The 20920-nt window shown below is 46.9% G+C and overlaps 1 protein-coding gene across 30 annotated transcripts in view; it reads left to right on the top strand.

Annotated features, from left to right (window-relative positions):
- Positions 1-20920, top strand: part of NTRK3 (neurotrophic receptor tyrosine kinase 3) — a 397061-nt gene that overhangs the window by 100965 nt on the left and 275176 nt on the right. For all 30 annotated transcript variants that reach the window (XM_078376016.1, XM_078376017.1, XM_054258251.2 and 27 more), the window contains 5 exons: positions 8645-8713; positions 17823-17980; positions 18771-18913; positions 19341-19482; positions 20026-20322. In XM_078376016.1, coding sequence (XP_078232142.1) covers positions 8645-8713; positions 17823-17980; positions 18771-18913; positions 19341-19482; positions 20026-20322 — 809 coding nt within the window. The remainder of the gene's footprint in view (positions 1-8644; positions 8714-17822; positions 17981-18770; positions 18914-19340; positions 19483-20025; positions 20323-20920) is intronic.

Here is a 20920-nt window from a genome sequence, read left to right as displayed (position 1 = left end):
GTTTTGTGGGACTTCTGTTGAACTGTCTATACGTTTATTGACCACTTACTGGGTTCCAGGTGCTATAAAGAAAATAAAACTGAAAAAGAAAAGGCTGTCTTCAAGAGAAGCAACCTGGTGGGGAGGCCAACACAGGTACAGCTGACACTCCAGCCCGGCAGATGTGTGCCGCCATGCCCAGCTATTTTTTTTTTTTTTTTTTTTTTTTGGTATTTTTAGTAGAGATGGGGGTTTCACCATGTTGGCCTGGATGACCTTGATCTCCTGACCTCGTGATCCGCTTGCCTCGGCCTCCCAGAGTGCTGGGATTACAGGTGAGCCACTGTGCCCGGCCCCTGTATAGTATTTCTATTGGAGAGTGCTGTTTTAGACCAGGGGTTGTCACACTGTTTCTGAAAAGGGTCACCTAGTCAATATTTTGGTCTCTGTTGCAACTGCTCAACTCTGCTGTTGTAATGTGAAAGTGACCCTATTAGTTTCTCATTGCTGTTGTAAGAAATTAACACAAAGTTTGTGTTGTAAAACAACACAGATTCATTGCCTTACACCCAGAAGTTCAACATGGGTCTCACTGGGCTACAGTCAAAGTGTAGGCAGGGCAGCATTTCTTTCTGGAGGCTGTAAGGGAGAATGAATGAGTGGGTTTTCTTGCCTCTTCCAGCTTCTAGAGGCCACTCACATTCTTGGCTTGTGGCCCCCTCTTCCATCTTCAAAGCCAGCAACATTGCATGTCTTTGTGCCTGCCTTCCTTAGTCATGTGGGTTCCTGCTTTCTCTCTGCCTTCCTCTTCTACCTTATTTTATTTTATTTTTTAAATTTTATTTATTTATTTATTTTTTTGAGACGGAGTTTCGCTGTTGTTACCCAGACTGGAGTGCAATGGCACAATCTCGGCTCACCGCAACCTCCGCCTTCTGGGTTCAAGCAATTCTCCTGCCTCAGCCTCCGAAGTAGGTGGGATTACAGGCACGCACCACCATGCCCAGCTAACTTTTGTATTTTAAGTAGAGATGGGGTTTCACCTTGTTGACCAGGATGGTTTCCATCTCTTGACCTCGTGATCCACCCACCTCGGCCTCCCAAAGTGCTAGGATTTATAGGCGTGAGCCACTGCGCCCGGCTCCTCTTCTACCTTTAATGCCCATTATGATTACAATGGGACCATGGGATAATTTGGGATAACTTCCTGATCTCAATGTCTATACGCTTACTCACCTCTGCAGTGTAAGTTAACCTCTTCACCGATTCTGGGGATTCGGATGTGGATACCATTATTCTGCCTGGATCATGACCGTAGACAACACATCAGCAAATGGACGTGGCTGTTTCAGGAGATCTATGAAACAGCCTGCCCACCTGCAGACTCTAGCTTGCTGACCCGTGGCTTAATCATTTCTCTAAGGATGTTATATGGGTGTTTTTTGGCTAGACACTCCACAGAGAAGATTCTATGCAGAAATAAGTTCAAGAGACTCAGTTTGCCAGGTTTTTCTCTTATAGTAAAGGCTCTGAGAAGTTCTGCAGTAAATAAGCACGCTTAATTTTAATTCAACAGTTTTCAAGCAATATGATCTTTTTCCACTTGTAACACCCATGAACTTATTGCAAACCTCAGATTCCAGGAGCACGCTCTGGGAAACCCTGGTAGAGCCCAGAACAGGCTGCACAGAAAAAGCTGCCTCCAGTCTCTGGAGCTAAGGTCAAGACACCAGTCGCGTCATTTGAGATTTGATTAGAGAAAGCATTTTGGCTTCATTAAAGTTCATTAAATGAGCCATCCAGTGTAATTTAACTGAATAAAAATGGCTCAGATGGCTTTAACCCCCACCCCGTTTTACAGCAATTTAATTGAGGGAAAAGCAAATATATCAATGATGTAGGAAAATATTTCTTGGCCTTCAAGAAGAATGTTGGGCAGCAGCACCTGCTTCCTTGTCATAGGCATTGGATTTCAAGAGGTTGGCTCATGGCCTCGTCAGTGGGGGCAGCAGGCCTTGGTGACAAGATTATATGGTGCCTCCTTCCTTCCTGTCAACCCAAGGAGGCTGGGGGCAGCCACACTAACAGCGCCTTTGATGGTCGGCTGCAGATACCTCTGGTGTGGGGCTGAGGGTGCATAGAAGTCACAGAGTCAAGACTGAGGAGGTGTAGGTTCCCTGGATGTTGGAAAGGTGGGCAGTAGGCTGCTGTTCCATCCTTCTTCCGTGTGTGTGTGTGTGTGTGTGTGTGTGTGTGTGTGTGTGTGTATGTTTTAGCAAAGTCTGTGTGGGGTTTGGTGCCACAGCAGGGAATTGTCCTTTCTTGCAGAGTCTTCATTAGTTCTAGTCTAGAACAGCACTCTGATTCTTCAGCAGAATCTAAAGAATCCTGATATGGTGTGTCATGAGAAGGGGCTGGTGGTCTCCAAGATGATTGCTGTGATCTGAATATTTATGTGTCCCCAAAATTCACATGTTGAAGTCCTCCCCCTCCAGGTGATGGTATTAGAAGTCAGGATCTTTGGGAGGTGATGAGATCCTCGGGTGGAGCTCACATGAATGAGATCAATGCTCTATAAAAGAGTCCCCAGAGAGCTAGATAGCCCCTTCTACCATGTGAGATTTAAGTGAGAAGACTTCTATCTCTTAAGAGGTGGATCTTTGAATCTGCCACCCCCCTTGATCTTGGACCTCTAGAACTATGAGAAATAAATTCCTGTTGTTTATAAGTCACCAAGTCTATGGTATTTTGTTATAGTAGCATGAATGTGTTAAGACAAAGACCAAGGAGATTCCTCTTTTATGGTGAGAAGAATAAAAAAGAAGAAAAGGGACACATATTTGAATATGTTAGATCTTAAGGGAGAAGGAATTTCAGCTTTCAAAATGCTGCCTTTGTGGATGAAAGAAATAACATTTGCACCATGATGATTGCAGCCAGGAAGTCACAGGCCCTGGGAGCTTGCAGGATTGAGAGGGGTTGGACATTCATTGTTTTCTGGTTAGCTCTGCTGGATGCACCAAGCCTACACAATGCTCAAAAGAGTGCCTTTCTGCAAGCAGCAGAAAGAATCCTCCAGGAAGAGTCAATGACTGTGGCATTTATAACTGGGATACAAGCCGAGCATGCCCCTGGTTCTCTGTTTTCTCATTTAATAATCTTTTTGCAGGAGGAGGCTGGAGTACACCCAGTGGGTGGACAAGTGGGCAGATACCAGATTAGATCTTAGTGGCTGGAACCTGATTGGAAGGCTGGTTTCCTGGAGCCACCAAGCATAGACAGAGCAAGAGGGTGACAGAAAACGATGACTTGGAGGTTTTCAGGGATCACAGTGAGGCAGGCAACTTGGCCATCAGGGCCTCCAAGCAAATGCGGAGCTGAGAACAGGTATATTAGTTTGCAGTTGGTGCTAGAACTCAATGCCACAGTCCGAGTGGGTTAAACAACATGTATTTCTTCACAGTTCTGGAGGCTAGAAGCCTGAGATCAAGATGTCATTGGCAGCGCTGGTTTCTTCTGAGGCATCTCTCTGTCACCTGTCAATGGCCATTTTCTTCTCCCTGTCCATTTTCTCCTTCCTGTGACTTCATATCTTTTCTGTATGTCTGTGTCCTAATCCTCTTCCTATAAGGACACCAGTCATATTGGTTTAAGGACCACCTATATGTCCTCATTTAACTGTAATTAGCTCTTTAACGATCCCATTTCCAAATACAGACACAAGGGTGGGGGTTTAGGATTTTATTTTTTATTTTTGAGACAGAGTTTCAGTCTTGCTGCCCAGGCCGGAGTGCAATAGCATGATCTTGGCTCACTGCAACCTCTGCCTCCCAGGTTCAAGCGATTCTCCTGTCTCAGCCTCCCAAATAGCTGGAATTACAGGCACCCACCACCACGCCCAGATAATTTTTGTATTTTTAGTAGAGACATGGTTTCACCACTTTAGCCAGGCTGTTCTCAAAATCCTGACTTCAGGTAATCCACCCATCTCAGCCTCCCAACATGTTGGGATTATAAGTGAGCCACCACGCCCAGCTGGGTTAGGATTTTAAAAATGAATTTTGAGGGAATGAAATCTAGTCCATGACAACAGAAAACACTTGAGCGAGAGGGACCAAGGAGGTGTGGAGGTGGAGTGAGCATCTGGGAGCTGGCCTGGGAGTGCACAGGTGAGACAGCCTGGTTTAATAGCTCAGGGATGCAGAGGACCTGCCACCAGCAATCCCTTACACATGCAGATCCTAAGACACACCTGCCCACTGGCCTGCCTCTATGCCTCTATCGGTAGAAGAGGAGGTGCTTCCAAACGTCAACTCACTCTTAGTCCAAATCCACAAATCCTTCCCACTTCAGGACCACTTTTTGGATGGGGCTTAATGTCTCCTTCTCAACTCGCAGCCCCCAGAGGGGCAACAGAGGGATTCATCTGGTTGGTTTTTTTGGCAACAGGGTCCATCTTGTTGACCCTTTTGTGACTAGGGTTTCCGGGGTGGAAGGTGAAATCCTCCCCATTCGTGGGCTCCATTCCTGCCGTGGTTAGGTGCCACCATTAGGAAGGTCTTAGGACTGCTTAGTGCTGATGTTTCTACTGGTCGGAGAAGGGGTTGCCTGGGAGGACCCCTGTTCATTATGGGGTTAATGCCAGAGGTGACATCTCAGCCCTGTTGCTCCTCAGGGCCCAGAGTCCAGCCATCTGTGTGTCTGGTTTCTTGTTCCTGGAGCACCCAGTAGCCACATCATCATCGTTTATTACCTCTGGACCCCAGAGGCTGGGCTGTGAGAGGGCCAGTTGTGCAGCACGAAATTAATGGCTTTGTTTGGAAGTCCCAGGCGAGACATAGAAGGGGCAGTGTCACGGAACTTGATTTTGGGAACGGGTTTGATGCATCATCTCATAAAATCTTGCTCACCAAATTAATTCAATGGTCAGGTGGCTTGGAAACTGGCCATTGACCCAAGCAAAAGTCAGAGATAGATGATAATGGATCTGTTAGGGAGGATGCCCAGGGAAAAGGCTGCTATGGGGCTCAGAGGCAGGATGGTTCCTAATTAAATTCTTGTCTGATGAGCAGGGTAACCAGCTCATCAATAACTGATGTCAGGTGCAAACAGGTGAGGCCCCAGTTAGAAGAAAAAATCAGGGGCAGTGAGTTCCAAGTGGGTGGCAATTCATATGAAAGCTTCTTTATTTTCCTTGCACCATGAGAATTTATCAATGCCGGTGAGGGCAGGCTGGCCAGAGGCATGCTCTGCTTGTTTCGTGTGTGGCGTGTATGGTTTGCCTTCTGTATATGTTGCCGCCTTGTCTTTTTTGTATAAGTTTGTTTCTGGGGCTTGGTGCTTCTGCTTGTGTGTCTGGCAGGGCATCGTGTATAGTTGCAAGGGCTGTGCACCCTCCGCTCCTCCCTGGACTTGTGCAATACAGTTTCCAGTCTCTGCAAACAGGCACTGGGTTGTATGTGCCTATGGGCAGAGCACATAAGTGCTTCAGTCCGTTCCATCCAAAGATTGGGAGGAATCCAGGTGGGAGCTTGATGGCTAGGGAAGAGGCAAGGGGGAGATGAAGCCGAGTCAGCCCTGGGAGAGCCAAAGCCCACTTCCGCCTTCAGGTATCCCAGGACCCCTCCTTCCTCTAACTTGTAATAAGGCAATAATGCTATTTCTTATTCCTTATTTGCCCAGAGTGTCTGTTATTTTCTTTCTTTCAGAATCCAATTTTCTTTTGACATTTCTGCCTAATGTAGCAAAGCATGACCTTTGTGAGAGGACATCGCTGGTAACCTGCTCTCTGCCTCGGGTTCCCCCAAATGCCTGGCAGGCTCCCTGCCTGCTCCTCACTTGGAGATAGGCAGCGCTGCCCATTTCACCCGAGCTGCTTCAGTCTCCCGGCCTCCTAGTTCCCACCAGTTGCTTTTGCACTTACCAGGGGCATGCTCCCCAGGGCTCAAGGTGTCTGGGTTTTCTGGCTGCTGACTGTCCATTGAATGCGGTTGCTTAGCTTCAGAACCATGGGTTTTGTTCAGGGAAGCACTGGAGAGGGGTGGGAAGCTAAAGGCAGGGGACAGACATCTTCCCAAAGGGCTGCAGGGATTACCTCGTGGATTTGAAAGTTGGGGGCTTGTCCAGCTTTTGCTGCTGCAGGTAATGCGTGGTACATAGAGTAAACCAGGCAAAATAGCAAGACAGAAGATTTCTACCTAGATGAATCAAACACTTAGATTTAAGGAAACATCATAAAGCCTAATGACAATGGAGACTCAGAGCGGTACCAATTCCTGTTGCCCTGAACCCCAAGTTCAAGCTTCTGGTCTAATAGTTATGGAAGTGTCAGTGACTTGGTGGGAGTGTGTGTCTGGTCTCTAGCTCCACCCTTCTGATCAGAAGATGGGCTGCTGCATAAGGCTTTGCCCCACCTGGTGTCCTCAGGTGTTCCTCACTGCGGTTCTTTTATTGCCCCTTTCTTTCTGATCGGTGGGGGGAACAATTCTGTAGGAATAAGATATATAGTCATTAGGGGTTTTGTGAAGCTGAGCATGATGGATAGCCTAGGTATAAGGCTTTTAGTAAGCATGTGCTGTTATACCAGAGGTCTCAGCCTTACAGAGAGGAGGTGTGGTGACAGTGTAGGGCTGTGGGGACTATCCTAGAGGCTTAAAAACTCTGAACAGGGAGAGTGCTAGGTATAGGGAAGATAGCAGAACAGTAAACCTGGGAGACTACCTATGTTTCTTTCCCTTTTCCACCAGTCCCCTGCACCCCCAGCAGGAGGCTGCCTCTCCTGCACAGTCACAGGCTATCACAGGGACCCAGCCAGTTCAGGCCAGGGTAGAACAAAGCCACCTCACCAAAGAGGGCTGCATCCAATGAGAAGGGGAAGCCATGTCCCTTTGTTTGATCTTGTATTTGAATGTCTGGTCCTGTTAGGAACTGGGTAGATTCTCTCCCTATGTAATCTTACCCAGCCTTAACCTCTCCCTTGAGCTCTAGACCCACAAACACAGCAGGCTATTTGACATCTCTTTTTGGATAGCTAACAGTGTCTCGAACGTAATGTTTGCCAAGGGGAGGGTCTCTATCCCATCGCCTCCAGGTGATCTGTTGGCAGGCTTCCTGGTTCTACTCAATGACATCACCGTTCACCTGGCCATTCAGTTCTTTTCTCTCTTCTGCAAAATCCAATCAAGTAGGCAGTCTGGCAGCTCTACCTGTAACACCTATCTTGAATCCATCTGCTTATCTCTACTCCCTTCTTTTGATTGGAAGACTGTAGCAGCCTTTTAACTGGCCTGCCAACTTCCAGTGTTGGCCTTCTATTTTTAAAAATGTTAGTTAGATTATGTCCCTTCCCTGCTGAAAACCATCCAATGCCTTCCCACCACTCTTTAATATCAAATCCAAACTTCTCCCCATGGCCAGCAAGTGTGGCATGAATCCTTCTCCCACTTATCCCAAAGCACTTCTCACTCCTTCCTTTCTGACTGGCTTCCTTCCTGGTCCCCTGGTTTTCCCAGGCCCTGACACTTGCTACTTGTACTCCCTCAAACACTCCTGTTTTGGTACTCAGCTCTTCCTTCTCCTCGTCTCAGGCCCAATGCTACCTTCGCAGAAGGCACCTCTCTCTGTATCAGATGTTTACATAATCACCGTAATACATGTATCCCCGCTTCTGTATTAGTTACTTACATAAACATGGTGTTGATAGTCTTCCTTCTGCTTATTCATTTGTACCTTGAATATAAGATTCCAGAGGGAACTTGCCTTCCCCTCAATGGTCAACTCCCTCATTCCTCAGTGTAGCCTCAATAAATATTTGTTGTAGAAGTCATCTAAATATAGGTTTATGTGTAAGCATATGTGTGTGTATAAACAAAAATCCGTGTTTGCATATAGTACCTACATGTTTAATAGACACACATGTACACACATCATGTTTGTGTGGATAGATATTTACCTAAATGGAATCGGTACTGCCATTTGTTCCCATCAGTAGATGAGTACATTGTTGCTGGGATGCCACTTCAATTCTAGCTATGTCTGACTGCTACTTTTAAGAGCTGTTATCACATCAAAAGTTGTTTGTTGAGCCTGGCAAAGTAATAACCGTGGGCGTGTTTCTTCTTTAATCCAGAAGACTAATGGCTGCTCCTTTCCCCTGTACATCCTAATGAGAACAATTAAGTAGCCATTAGGAGGAGAACAGACGTGTGAACAAAAGGCTGATGTCTTGATCATTGGTGGGCATGTTTGCCGGGAGAGACACTGCCTAAAAGGAATTGTAGCTGACCTGCAGAGGTTTTCCACCTGTGTGCATGTTAAGAATGCTAGTGGGCTTATCTACCCTGAGAACTCCCTGTCCTCTTGCAGAAGGATTGCTGCATAAAGGCTCTGTAAATTTTTATTGTGGGGAGGGGATATGGGAGAATGACTGAGAATTTAATGGTTTCTTTTATTTGTAAAATCGTGCCCTTTAAAAGGCCTCAAAAGCCTATCTAAACCTGATCTACGGCCTCAACTATTAGCAGATGTAGCATGAGCCTAGCAGAATGAAAAAGAAGAAGAAGGAAAACAAAGCCAGTCTCCAGTGAAATGAACTAAGCTTGCTACCTACAGCATTATTTGTGCCAGATTTGTTTTAAAAATTTCCCATTATTTGTCAATCTTGCAGAAACCTGTCAAGTAACCGGCTCACCACACTCTCATGGCAGCTCTTCCAGACGCTGAGTCTTCGGGAATTGTAAGTTTGGTTTTGAAAACTGTCCAGGTACTGAAATGCTGGTAATGGGTGGATGGGGACAAGTGGCAAGCAATGGAACTACCTGAAGGCTGAGCCCACATATACCTGAAGAGCCTACTTGGGTTGGATGACATACAGTGTACCATGTTCAGTGAGAGCAATTAACCCCATTGCTTGACTTCCGATGCTCTTTCTGGGCACAACCTATTTCAGAAGGCAAGAGCCTCTTCCTTTATTAGGACTTAGTTTTGTGATCTGTAGGTAATTAGTTATAATAGTATTAATATTCATAATGTAGAATATCAATTTATAATATTCATATGATATAATATATAACTTTATAGACTATTAGGCATGCTTTCATTTATATATCCTTAGATTTATCATCATAAGAGTCATAAGAGGTAGATATTATTATTCTCTGCATTTTATGGGTGAGGATTCTGAGCCCTAGAAAGACATGTGAGACTCAGCTAAGAACCGAGACTGCATTTCTAGGGACTGGCCAAGCTGGGACTTGAACCCGTACCTTCTGACTTCATATTACATGTGTTTTCACCACTCATAATCTTCTTCAGCTTATTTGGCTTGAGTGTAGGCATGCCAAGGGGTCGGGGGAGGCCATATATATTTTTTCAATCTGCTTGTGGACTCCTTAGTCTTGCTGTGGTCCAAGGCTGATCAGGGCACTCCTATTCCAGCCAGCCATTCTGTACAAACAAATGTAGGATGGCTGAGTGAAGATTCGTGGCCACTGCTGGAAAAAATAACTCATGTTGATGAGTGAGTCATCGGGGTCATCTCTGTGCATGAAGGACATCATATTATGTTGAGGGCATAAATCAAGGAATAAATTGAAAGGAATTGAGGCATGGATCAAGTTAGCGGGTCAGGGTTCCAGAGGCACCACTCATGTGTTCCCTCTTATTGGCGATGCAGATCCAAATTCACTGAATGCAGATTGCTTTACTCTCTTTAGCAAGAGGCAGTGACCTTGGACCTCTGCCTGTGCTGCTGGCCTTTCAGCTTGTTCTCCCTTCACCTAGCAAGACCTGAGTTCATCGATGAGTCAAAACCTTATCTTCTCTGACCCAACTCTTGATGCCTTCATCAAGCATCTCGGTAGCCTGTCACCCCATGATGACCTTGTGTACTGTAGGTGGAAAAGATAAATTAACATGGCTATGATTTACTATGAACACTGATTTCTGAGTTCTTCCTCTGTGCCAGGCATGGTGCCAAGCAATCTATTAAGTTGTATCCTTTATTTTAATCCTTATGGCATTTCCATAAGGTAGGAATTACTACCCTCACTTCACTTTGGAGGACACTGAGATGCTTAGCAAGGTTAAGTATCCTGTTTAAAGTCACTCACTGAATAGTGGCAGTGTGTGGACCCAAAGCCTTGACCACTGTGCTCAACCATCGCCCAATGTTTTTGGTCTGTGTCCAACACTAGGATCTATTCTACAATAATTTTCAAAAAGCACATGATTGTGGTCTTTCTTAAGTTACCCTAGAACTGACTGATGGGCTTGAGGGATCTCTTTCTTGGGTGTCTTGCATTTAATTATTCTGGAACCCCTAGCCCTTCCATCCTCAGGAGGCCAGGGATGGTGTCTCTCCAGGGGACATCAAGGGTCAGCTACTGGCTGAATTATTGAGAAAATGTTCAGTGCTCTTTCTAAAAAATTATTGGATGTGAAATCAATGGTGTACTGCTGCCCTGGTGACCTGTTTTGTGGAGTTTTAGAAACAGTTGTTCTGTGGATATATGTTTAAAGAAAATGTCAGGTTTCTCTTAGAGGATCATGGGATTCTGCATTCATCTTTGCCTGGGATCAATATACCAGTGAGCTAGATGTGACTTATGGAGAAATGAAGACATTCGCTGCAGTGTGAGTCAGTGTGTGAGTGCCACCATGTCCACAGAGTATTTTATTTCTGTCATATTGTTAACTAAGTAAAAATTATATTGGAGAATAAAGAAGCCCCCCTCTAAGGAGCAATTACCCTGGTAGGGGTCTATTTTTTGTGGAAGAATTGAATCTTGAGAGAGGAAAATTTATCTTTTGGCTGGAGGGGCCCTGTGTTGGCTCTTAGCGGAGGCTATGATTAAAATCCAAACAATCCCAGTTCCTGGCAAGTGCAAGAAAGGGTAGTATTTTCTTGTCTGACTTCCTGATTAGTCCACATGGCGCCATCTGCCATGAGCCATCTAGACTGCCAGGGTCTGCTCAATGGAGCCTGTGGGCTGGGGCGTGGGGATGGGTTGGGTATTTCCAGGAAGAAAGATTTTTGGTTCTCGAGGAGAAAGGGCTCAGTGTGTATGGAGCCAGGAATGCCACAGGCCAGAAGTGTGAGGCTTTGAGTGACCCTCTGCAGGGACAGAAGGGGAAGAGCGCGTGTAGCAATTCCTTAGCATGTTTCTATCTGTCCCTAAGGACCTCTGCTGTATTCAAACCAGCCCCTCCCCAAGTAGAGGATCTTTGCTATAAGAATGGAAGGGCTAAGTGTCCATGACCTTTCCAGTAGGACAGAAGGAGAAGGAAGAGGCACATCTTGAGCACCTAACATGTGTGAGGTTCTGTCTTATCCTTGGAACAACTTCATAGGGAGGTATTGGTATGACCAGTGTTACAAATGAGGGATTTGAGGCTTGGCCAAGTTAAACAGCTAGTTCAGGATCACATGGCCAGTAAGTGGTACATCTGGGAATAAGGGTTACGATTTTTAGTATTATCACTACCCGATCTGTTTCTGAAGACCATGCTCTTTCTCTTCTCTGACTCAAGCACACACCCTACATGCTCAGCTTCTGGAAGCCCCTTTCAAGATGACGGGTTCCTTGCATGGAATCAAAGGAAAAAAAGCAGACACGTTACTATCTCAGAGTTCTTAAAATGCACCGAGACCCTTCCTCTACCTCCTCTCATTTATTTTTGTGGAATGAGGGAGATGGTCTTGGCCAAGCCGCTGGATCATTGCTGTTCCTGTGTCTAGGGGGTGTGCCTCTTTTTGAGCGAGTTAGAAACATCTTCCATGATTTGCCTTGGAGTAGCCAGCACAGTTTCAGTGGCACAGGTTGGAAGAATTTGGCATTGTGCAGTGCTCTCAGAAGTTTCTGGTTATGGCAAGATGATTATTTTTTTTTTCCCTTACAGAGAAAATTAGAGCTGTCTGTCCAAAAATCAGAGCAAGAATCAGAGAGATTGTCTTAGAGATAAGGAATGAATTAGGAAGAAAAGAAGCTTAGATTCTGAATCTCAAGATACAATGTAGGCGATGGCAAGAGGTCCCAGAGGTCCCAGAGTAGACCCACAGCACAGACACGCTCCAGCAGTGCTCCGAGGACCCTCAATGTGTCTTGAACAGCCTTCTCTTAATTCCCTGCATGTATGGAGAAGACATGATTGAAATAGATTGGAGTATTTCATTTTCTTTTCAAAGAAAGTGATAATTACCTCTGTTATCATTTGCAGATTTAATTGTCTTGGTAAAATATTAACTCAGTAGGGAGGACGGGCTTGGGCTGGTCCTGCATTTCTCTTCCCAGTCTTGGGTATGATGACTTTCCATAGCTCTTGGAGGTGCCACTAAACAATAATCTTACAGTATTACTATTGTCCCCAAATTATGCTAACATATATTATCACGAATCCTCCTAATAACTTTGTGAAGAAGGACGGTCGAGCACAATGATCTCCATTTTACTGGTGTTAAACGAGAACCTTAGAGAGTTAAGGTATTCGCTGTATTAGTTTCCTGGGTTGCCTTAGCAAATTACCACACACTTGCTGACTTAAAACAACAGAGCGTTATTGTTTTGCTGTTCTGGAGGCCAGAAGTTTAGAAACAGGGAGTTGGCAGGGCTGTGCTCCCTTCAGAGGCTCTGCAGGAGAACCGGTCCTTGCCTCTTCCAGCTTCTGGTGGCTCCTGGTGTTCCTTGGCTTGTGTCAACATCACTTCAACCTATGCCTCCATCTCACATGCCTGCCATCCTCCCATCTCTTTGTTTTTAATCTCCTTCTTTCTTTTTCTATTTCATTTTATATTTTTGAGACAGAGTCTTGCTCTGTAGCCCAGGCTGGAGTGCAGTGGTGTGATCTCGGCTCACTGCAACCTCTGCCTCCTAGGTCCAGGTGATTCTCCGGCCTCAGCCTGCCAAGTAGCTGGGATCACAGGCATGCACCATCAGGTCTGGCCAATTTTTAATTTTTTTAAAATTTTTAGTAGATAGGGGGTTTCACCATGCTAGCTAGGCTGGTCTCAAACTCCTGGCCTCAAGTGATCCCTTGCCTTGCGCGCCTCCGCCCCCCCCCCCCCCCCCGCCCCCGCCAAAATGCTGGGATTACAGATGTGGGTCACCGCACCCAGCACATTCCTTTCCTTTTTAAACGCATCCAGCATTCCTTTCTTTTTTAAGGATACTGGTCATTGTATTTAAGGCCCACCTGAAATCGAGAGTGATCCTTAACTTGATAACATCTGCCAAGACTCTGTTTCCTGATTAGGTCACATTCACAAGTGGTAGGGGCTGGACTTGGATATCTTTTTGAAGGACACAACTCAACCCGGTATATTTGCTTGCAATGACGCAGCTGGCCCAACTCAGATCTTTGGTTTGTGTGCCGTTTTTTTTTTTTTCTTTTTAACTATTTGACTGTTGTTATCTCAGGGAGGCCTGTCCTTTGGGGATCCTTAACTCGGTGACAGCAGGGCTCTCCTGGCTGATCTGGGTCCCCTCCTCATTTTCCACTGCCTGGCCCCAGGACCGCCACTGGCAGTGCTGATGCTGTGGAGGGAAGAAGAAAACCACTAGAGTGGTGACTGGAGGGAATCAGTGTTTTCTAAACCCTCCATGGCGGCCTTGGCTGTGCTGCAAAGTGCCTGTCCACACAAGCTCAAATGGGGCTGAGTTAATCTACAGGGAGCCCTCAGGGCCCTGCGATTAGACCCCAGGCCATCTTGGGGCAAGGGCTGAGTGTTGGGAAGCTTTGCCTTGCAGCAGCTGCTGCTGTATTATTCATGGAACAGCCTGCATTATTCATGAAGCGTGGAAAGCCATGCTTTAGGTTCCACAGGACTGCCCCCAAAGCCCTGGCCAAAGTCTCCCCTGCTTGAGATCTGTTCAATGGGAGGAGGGACACAGGACGGACAGCACCGTTTAGACTTAGGATGTGCTGCTCTTTGCTTCTTGCCCACCTCACGATTTGAACCCTTTCTTGTCCAGCTATAAAGACGATTGTGGATTTGCTCAGCGGGCTGTCTAGGGTGCCATTGTTTCAAGACTGAAAATGCTTTCTGCTGTGTGTGTGTCTTGCTCTCCAGGAGGAAAGTCCAGAGGGATGGGGGAAACACCCCAGTTCTTTTGCAGTTTCCCATAAACTCAATTGGAACAAAGGACCAGGTTTCAAGGTGCAACCCAGCTGCTGGTCAGGTCCTGTGAGCAGGACCCCTGTTGGGGGAAGGATGGACGGAAGTGGAACATTTGTACAAAGCCTGTGCCTGGCAGCATCCTTGGCACAGCCCACACATCTCCCCTCATTCTCCCGCCAGCCTCAGGACATTCTGATGCCGTCTGCCTTTTGGGGGCCATGAGACGTTGTGATGTGCAGCAGTGCAGGGACCAGACAGGAGGCCGCCCCGCATCAAGTACTGTGTGGCTTGTGGCGACGCAGCCAAGCCCCTCGCCTGTCTAGTCTTTTCCACCCAGGTGGATAATTTGTATTTTTACACCTACTTAATAATGAATGCCTGCATCTTGTTAAGTGAGCAGCTGGGAAAAACCAGGCTGACCTGGTTCAGTTAGCATATATTCAAGCATCTGGACCCTTGTTGTCATTCCAGGAGGGTGGCCAGGCCTCTCCTTGCAGCCCACACCACTCTGCCGCCTCCAGCCTCTCTTTCCTGCCCACACTGGGCAGCTCAGCTGACTTTCTGCTCTCCTTGTCGTGAGGGTTAAGTGAAGTAACGCGTGGAAGGCATGTAGTCTAGTGTTGGCCCTACAGCAAGTGCGATGCTAACATTATGATCCTATAATGTCTGTTACTTCCCTCTCATTTTCTCCTGTCTACCTTTTCTCTTTTCTGTCTCATGTCCAACCTCACAGGCATCTTGACATAACCCCAAAGCAACACCTCTGAGGCTTCTCGACCTCATCCTTCCCTTTCCCTGGTAGGACCTTGATCTCTCCCTCCCCATCCTCACTCTTATACCAACCTCATTCTTAATGTGTCCTCTCTTCCTTTCCACGGGTTCCTCCTCTTCCGGTTTCAGCCAAAGACAGTTCTCCCTGCCGTCGATTTCCTGTTTCTTGGAGCTTAAAATCTTGGAGTCATCTTTCTCTTCTTCCTCTTCTTTTACCCTCTACAAAGTACCACATGCCATTTTGCCTTTCTTGTGATGCCTACTGGTTCTTCTCTTCCGTCTCTCTAGTTTTTAACCACTCTACTCTAGGGGCCATGTTAACTAGGTGGCAGTTCTCAAGTGGTGGCCCAGGGTGCCCTGGGGGCCCTAAGATATTTTCAGGAGATCGTGAAGTGAAATCTATTTTCATGGTAGCACTAAGCCATTATTAGCCTTTTTCACTCTCACCCTCTCATGAGCATGTGCCAGTTTTCCAGAGGCCACACAACGTGATGACATCATTGCTCTGAAGACGGATAGAGTTGGTGCTCATGTATCCTGGAGTCGTACATCTTTCTGTTTTAATTTCTAATCTGCTAAATAGTGATAGATAGGACTGACATAAGCAAGGGCTCTTTGAGGCCTTCAGGAATTTTTTTTTTTTTTTTTTTGAGAAAAGGAGTTCTGAAACCAAAAGTTTGAGAACGTTGACGTGGACCCTGCCAGTCAATATGGTGCCTATGTGTGAATTAGAAGAGATGCCCATCTGGGTGCATACAGCCATGTGCCAGGGTTGCAGCTGGGTCTGGCCAGGAGGGTGCAGACTGGATTTTATCTTCTGTTTATCCCTTTGGTTGAGTACTTTGAGAAATGCTCAAACTGCACCACTGTACGTGGCAGCCCTGTGTTTCTAGGCTGTCCTAGCTGGCTTCTCATTCTCTAGTCTTCTTCCTCTCCAGTACATTATCCTGTACATTACTGTTGGATTTCTCTTTTTATAGACCTTCTTTGTCCTCATTGTTCTCCATTTATAGAGGCCTCAGTGGTTTTCCCCTGCCTTCTGAATGAATTCCAAATTTCCTAACGTGGCAGTAAAAATCCTCCACTGTCTGGCTTCCACTCACCCTTCCAGCTTTGTTTCCCAGTGTGCCTCAACACATTCTCTGTCCTGCTAAGCCTTTCTTTTCTGTTTTCACACCTCACCTACAGCTTCTCTTTGCCTTTGTTACCTCCTACTTACCCCCACCCCCACACCCCACCCATGCCACCCCACAACCTGCTGTTTGCCTACATGAGCTCCTGAAGTCAGGTCTCCTAGCTTGCTCCTCTACTTCTCCCATGTTCCTGGGAATGCCTTGCGCATGATAGATGGGGTGGTAAGTGCATGAGTTTTGGAGTCCAGCACACGGAGGTTTGAAGCTGTGCTGTGTTGCATACCAGCTAAAGGACCTTATGCATGTGACGTAACCCCTCCAAGCATCAGAGGTCCCCTCCCTGCACTTCTGGCCGTCTCCCAGGGTTGTGGTAAGAAGCAAATGCTCAGTAAGGGTTAGTTGCTTTCCTTCACCCTTCTGACAAAGTATCATGTGAAGAGAGTACTTTTAGGCTAAGAGGGTGGTGATACCATGTCGGGATATTTGCACATTCTGCCTCTGGTGCCCTAGTAACTGGAAAGCACTGATTCCTTCCACCAGGAGCCTCATGATTTCCTGAAAGCTGATTAATTTTGTTGCATGCTTAAGTATTTTGGAGTTTGGCAGTTGTCAAAACTATCCCATGTCTTAGTGCAGTTTACCCAAGTGACCCTCACACTGGGTTCTAACAGATTCGTCTCCTTCATGGTCCAGAAAGAGAATCATGTTTCTTCTAAAGATCCAGGCATTCAGATTTATCCGGTTCTCCTTACTCTGAGTTTTGGATTGATTAATGCTGTTCATCGTCTCCTTAATAATCCCATTGAGAGGAGAGATGACTTACTTCAAGTCACAAGGAAAATCAGTGGAGAAGGAGGTCCTTGAAGGTGACTATTCCGCCATCAAACATTCTTCTCCACCAGGCTGAGTGCTCCTGGAGGACAGGGACTGTCTTCTTCATCTCTGTGTCAGCAGCACTCAGCCCATGGCCAATTATGGAGCAGGTACTTATTAAGAATTTATTGAATTTATGAAAGAATAAAGCTGGTCCCAGGATGGGCTTTGAGCATATCTTGGAAATAGCTACCCACCTACTCTCCCAGGGAGAGTCAGTCAGTCTTTCTCTCTCTCCTTTAACAAGAATTTATATGCCAGGCTCACTTCTAAGTTAGGGAATGAACAAAACAGGCAATGTCGCTGACCCCAATGGAGCTTAATTTTTATTCAGGGAGACAGATAAACAAACTAATTAAAAATAAATATTTAAAGTGATGCCAATGGTGATAAATTCTAGAAAGACAAATATAGCATGGCAAGGGACTGGCAGTGTTAGACTGAGAGAGCCAGCCTTGCAGATATGTTGGGTGAGGGCTTGGCAGGCAGTGAAACAGCAAGTGCAAAGGTCCTGGGGTAGGAACAACCCAGTCAAGCAGGTGAACTTGCAGACACCAAGGTCAGTGTGGCTGAAGAGGAGGAGGGGGTGAGGGAACATGAGGTCAGAGAGATCATGGAGAATGGTGCAGATTATTTAGGGCCTTGACTTCCATTTTCAGTGAGATGGAAGGCCATTGGAAGGTTTTGTGAGGTGTATCTCAAGTTGATACTACTTTAAAAGGATCTCTTAGGTGCATTAAGTGGGGTGGATTTCTTTCTTTTTTTTTTTTTTTAACGAGTTTATTGTTTTCAAACTACAACCTAAGGATTTTTCCACTTCTTTCACAACCTTGTGAAATCCCTCCTCCCCTTAATCCCTGAACAGGTAGGGTCCCCCTTGTCCTCATAACCCTGGGAGGGTCCTGGGCCATCTTCCGTTCAGAGGTTCCTTTCCCCTCTCTCTTTGCCCACAGGAGGTTGGAGCAGAACTTTTTCAACTGCAGCTGTGACATCCGCTGGATGCAGCTCTGGCAGGAGCAGGGAGAGGCCAGGCTGAACAGCCAGAACCTCTACTGCATTAACGCTGATGGCTCCCAGCTTCCTCTCTTCCGCATGAACATCAGTCAGTGTGGTGAGTGAGTGGCCGCCTGGCCCAGCTGGCTCCAGGGAGGCATCACTCAGACACCAGAGATGGTGCTGGATGTTACCTTGGGATGCCAGAGCCTTCCTTTCAAAATGCCCTTCCAGCCTTGAACTCTGCAGTTGGGTGCAGGCCTCCTGACTCACCATTTCCCTTCTTGGTCATTCCTGTCCCTTTGTGCATCAGCCACAGGAAGACTGGTTTCAGGAATGCAGACAGGAGTTCAATGTACTCCTTCTCATCACATCAGATTCCCTTTCTCTCTGTGAGTTACCTGTCAATCAAAACTAAAGGAGTGTATCTCAAAATGTGGTGTCTGGACTCCCTATGGCAGCAGCTTCTAAGGAGTTTCCAGCAAGGCCGATTTCCGGGCGCAACCACAGACTTTGAGAATGTCTGGGGATGGGTCCCAGAAATCTGAATTTTAAGCAAGCTCCCCAGTGGGAGCCTGAAACATTTAGATAACCGGAGCCTAAAGTATAATGTTGCCATTGAGCTTAATTGCCAGAAATGCATTCCTTGAGCACTGCCCACCCCCCTCCCCACCCCCCACTGCAATGTGGGAGAGTGGTACTGCATGGGCTTCAATTCTGAGTTCTGATGTCTGCTGGGGAGGTGATGTAAAGCATCTTGGATTTGCGGGGCTTCCAAGAGCTCAAGCAGGTTGTGTTAGAGTCGTTACTGGGCAAGGCAAGAAGTTCCACCGTCAACCCCATGGACAGAGCTTCCTTTGGGTCGTAAGTGTTTGCCTGTCTTTTCACCCACTTTGTCTGGCTCCCAGACCTTCCTGAGATCAGCGTGAGCCACGTCAACCTGACCGTACGAGAGGGTGACAATGCTGTCATCACTTGCAATGGCTCTGGATCACCCCTTCCTGATGTGGACTGGATAGTCACTGGGCTGCAGTCCATCAACACTCACCAGGTAGGCATCCTGGGCTTGAGCCCAATCAGGAGGCTAAGGAGTGATCACATTGTAGTCTTGAAGAAGAGGGAATATTTGTGGTCTTGTTACTATAGGAAGAAACACATAGACTCAGGTTACATGCAGCTGCCCTATTTTCTAGCCATGTTGCTTTTGCACATGCCACTCAACTTCTCTGTTACTTAGTTTTCTCTTCTGTAAAACGGGCATAGTTCTGAACTACTGTTCACATACGGTTAATAGGAGGATGACCCGAACTATTGCCTGTGAGGAGCCTGGCGTTTGGTCGGTGTGCTTTCACACCAAGATCTCCTCCACCTTCTGCTCAGCTTTCCTTTTGATTCCTAAAGGTATTTGTGGATTAGGTAGTGGAGCATCCTTGTAGAGGCTGTTTGAGTGATTATTATATTTTTATTGGGATTTTCAGACCAATCTGAACTGGACCAATGTTCATGCCATCAACTTGACGCTGGTGAATGTGACGAGTGAGGACAATGGCTTCACCCTGACGTGTATTGCAGAGAACGTGGTGGGCATGAGCAATGCCAGTGTCGCCCTCACTGTCTACTGTAAGTGCATGTTATTGTGGGGCATGGCTTTGAGTGAGGGAACTGGTACAGGAGGCTGGAGAGGGGTCAAGGTGTTGCCAGGGCTGAGCTAGAGCAGTGGGCTGGTCTACCAGTAGGGGCAGAAGGACTCTTGTAGGGAAGGACTGACAGGTAAATCCTTGGAGTAAAAACTCCAGAAAGAGCACCCTTGTCCCTCAGAAGATGGTGTGGCTCCAACTCAACCACATCTGCAGGACCCTTCTCCGTCAGCCTATTCTTTTATTAAACCCCTAAGAGGTCCCAAGAGGGAGCCCTCCAGTTAAGGTGGATGTAGGAAGCTTCCCCTAAGAGGTCCCAAGAGGGAGCCCTCCAGTTAAGGTGGATGTAGGAAGCTTGGATGAAGACATCTCTTCCCCTCTGCTGGGGGAGTGGTGGGACCTCTGCATCCCTCAGCCTTTTCAGAGTGGGTGGGGAAGAACTGAGATCCCCACTTTGGTTGCTGGAAGGCTACTGTGGAAGGTGGGAGACTCTGTCCTGGAATTCAGCTGGCTTCTTTCTTGACAGACCCCCCACGTGTGGTGAGCCTGGAGGAGCCTGAGCTGCGCCTGGAGCACTGCATTGAGTTCGTGGTGCGCGGTAACCCACCGCCAACACTGCACTGGCTGCACAATGGGCAGCCTCTGCGGGAGTCCAAGATCATCCATGTGGAATACTACCAGGAGGGAGAGATTTCCGAGGGCTGCCTGCTCTTCAACAAGCCCACCCACTACAACAATGGCAACTACACCCTCATTGCCAAAAACCCACTGGGCACAGCCAACCAGACCATCAATGGCCACTTCCTCAAGGAGCCCTTTCCAGGTGAGGGTGGCGTAGCTGGATTGGGGGTTGTGTGGATTCTTTCTACAAGCTTAGGAGGTGGGGTATGGTAGCTTGAGAGAAGACGCAGCACCAGTGTTCATACTTATCACAGGCAGCAAAACACACACTGGAACCCGTGCAGCCACCATCCGCATCTGATGTAAACAAGGACAGAGTCTCCGTTTTCCAGTTGCCGTCATGGTAAAAACCAAGACCCCTTAGAAATAACAGTTGTGCATGTTAGGGCATACTGTGTGAAAGCAGAGAAACAGAGAGTGTAATGGTATGGAATTCTTACCCAGCCCTTTAATTGTGGGGAGTCTCTGGGCCTGATAGTCTGCTTTCCTAAGCATCGATCTCCTCTTCTATGAAACAGTCATAATTATACTGCTCCTATGACTTTGAAATGAGTCAAGGTACATAAAGCACATCACAGGGTTTGACACCTGCTGATGGTTCCATGACTTTCCATTGCAAAGGACTTGATAGTGTGTCCAGTTGAACCCTACATTTAACAGATGAGTGACCTGGGCCTCATTCTACTTGCTGATCTGTGGTACAGCGTGACTTTGATCTGGGCCCCCAGGTGTGTGACTTC

Source organism: Callithrix jacchus, chromosome 6 (genome assembly GCF_049354715.1).
Source record: "Callithrix jacchus isolate 240 chromosome 6, calJac240_pri, whole genome shotgun sequence".
Lineage (NCBI taxonomy): Eukaryota > Metazoa > Chordata > Mammalia > Primates > Cebidae > Callithrix > Callithrix jacchus.
Note: the sequence above shows the minus strand (reverse complement) of the source record. Positions and strands in the feature narration are given on the sequence as shown.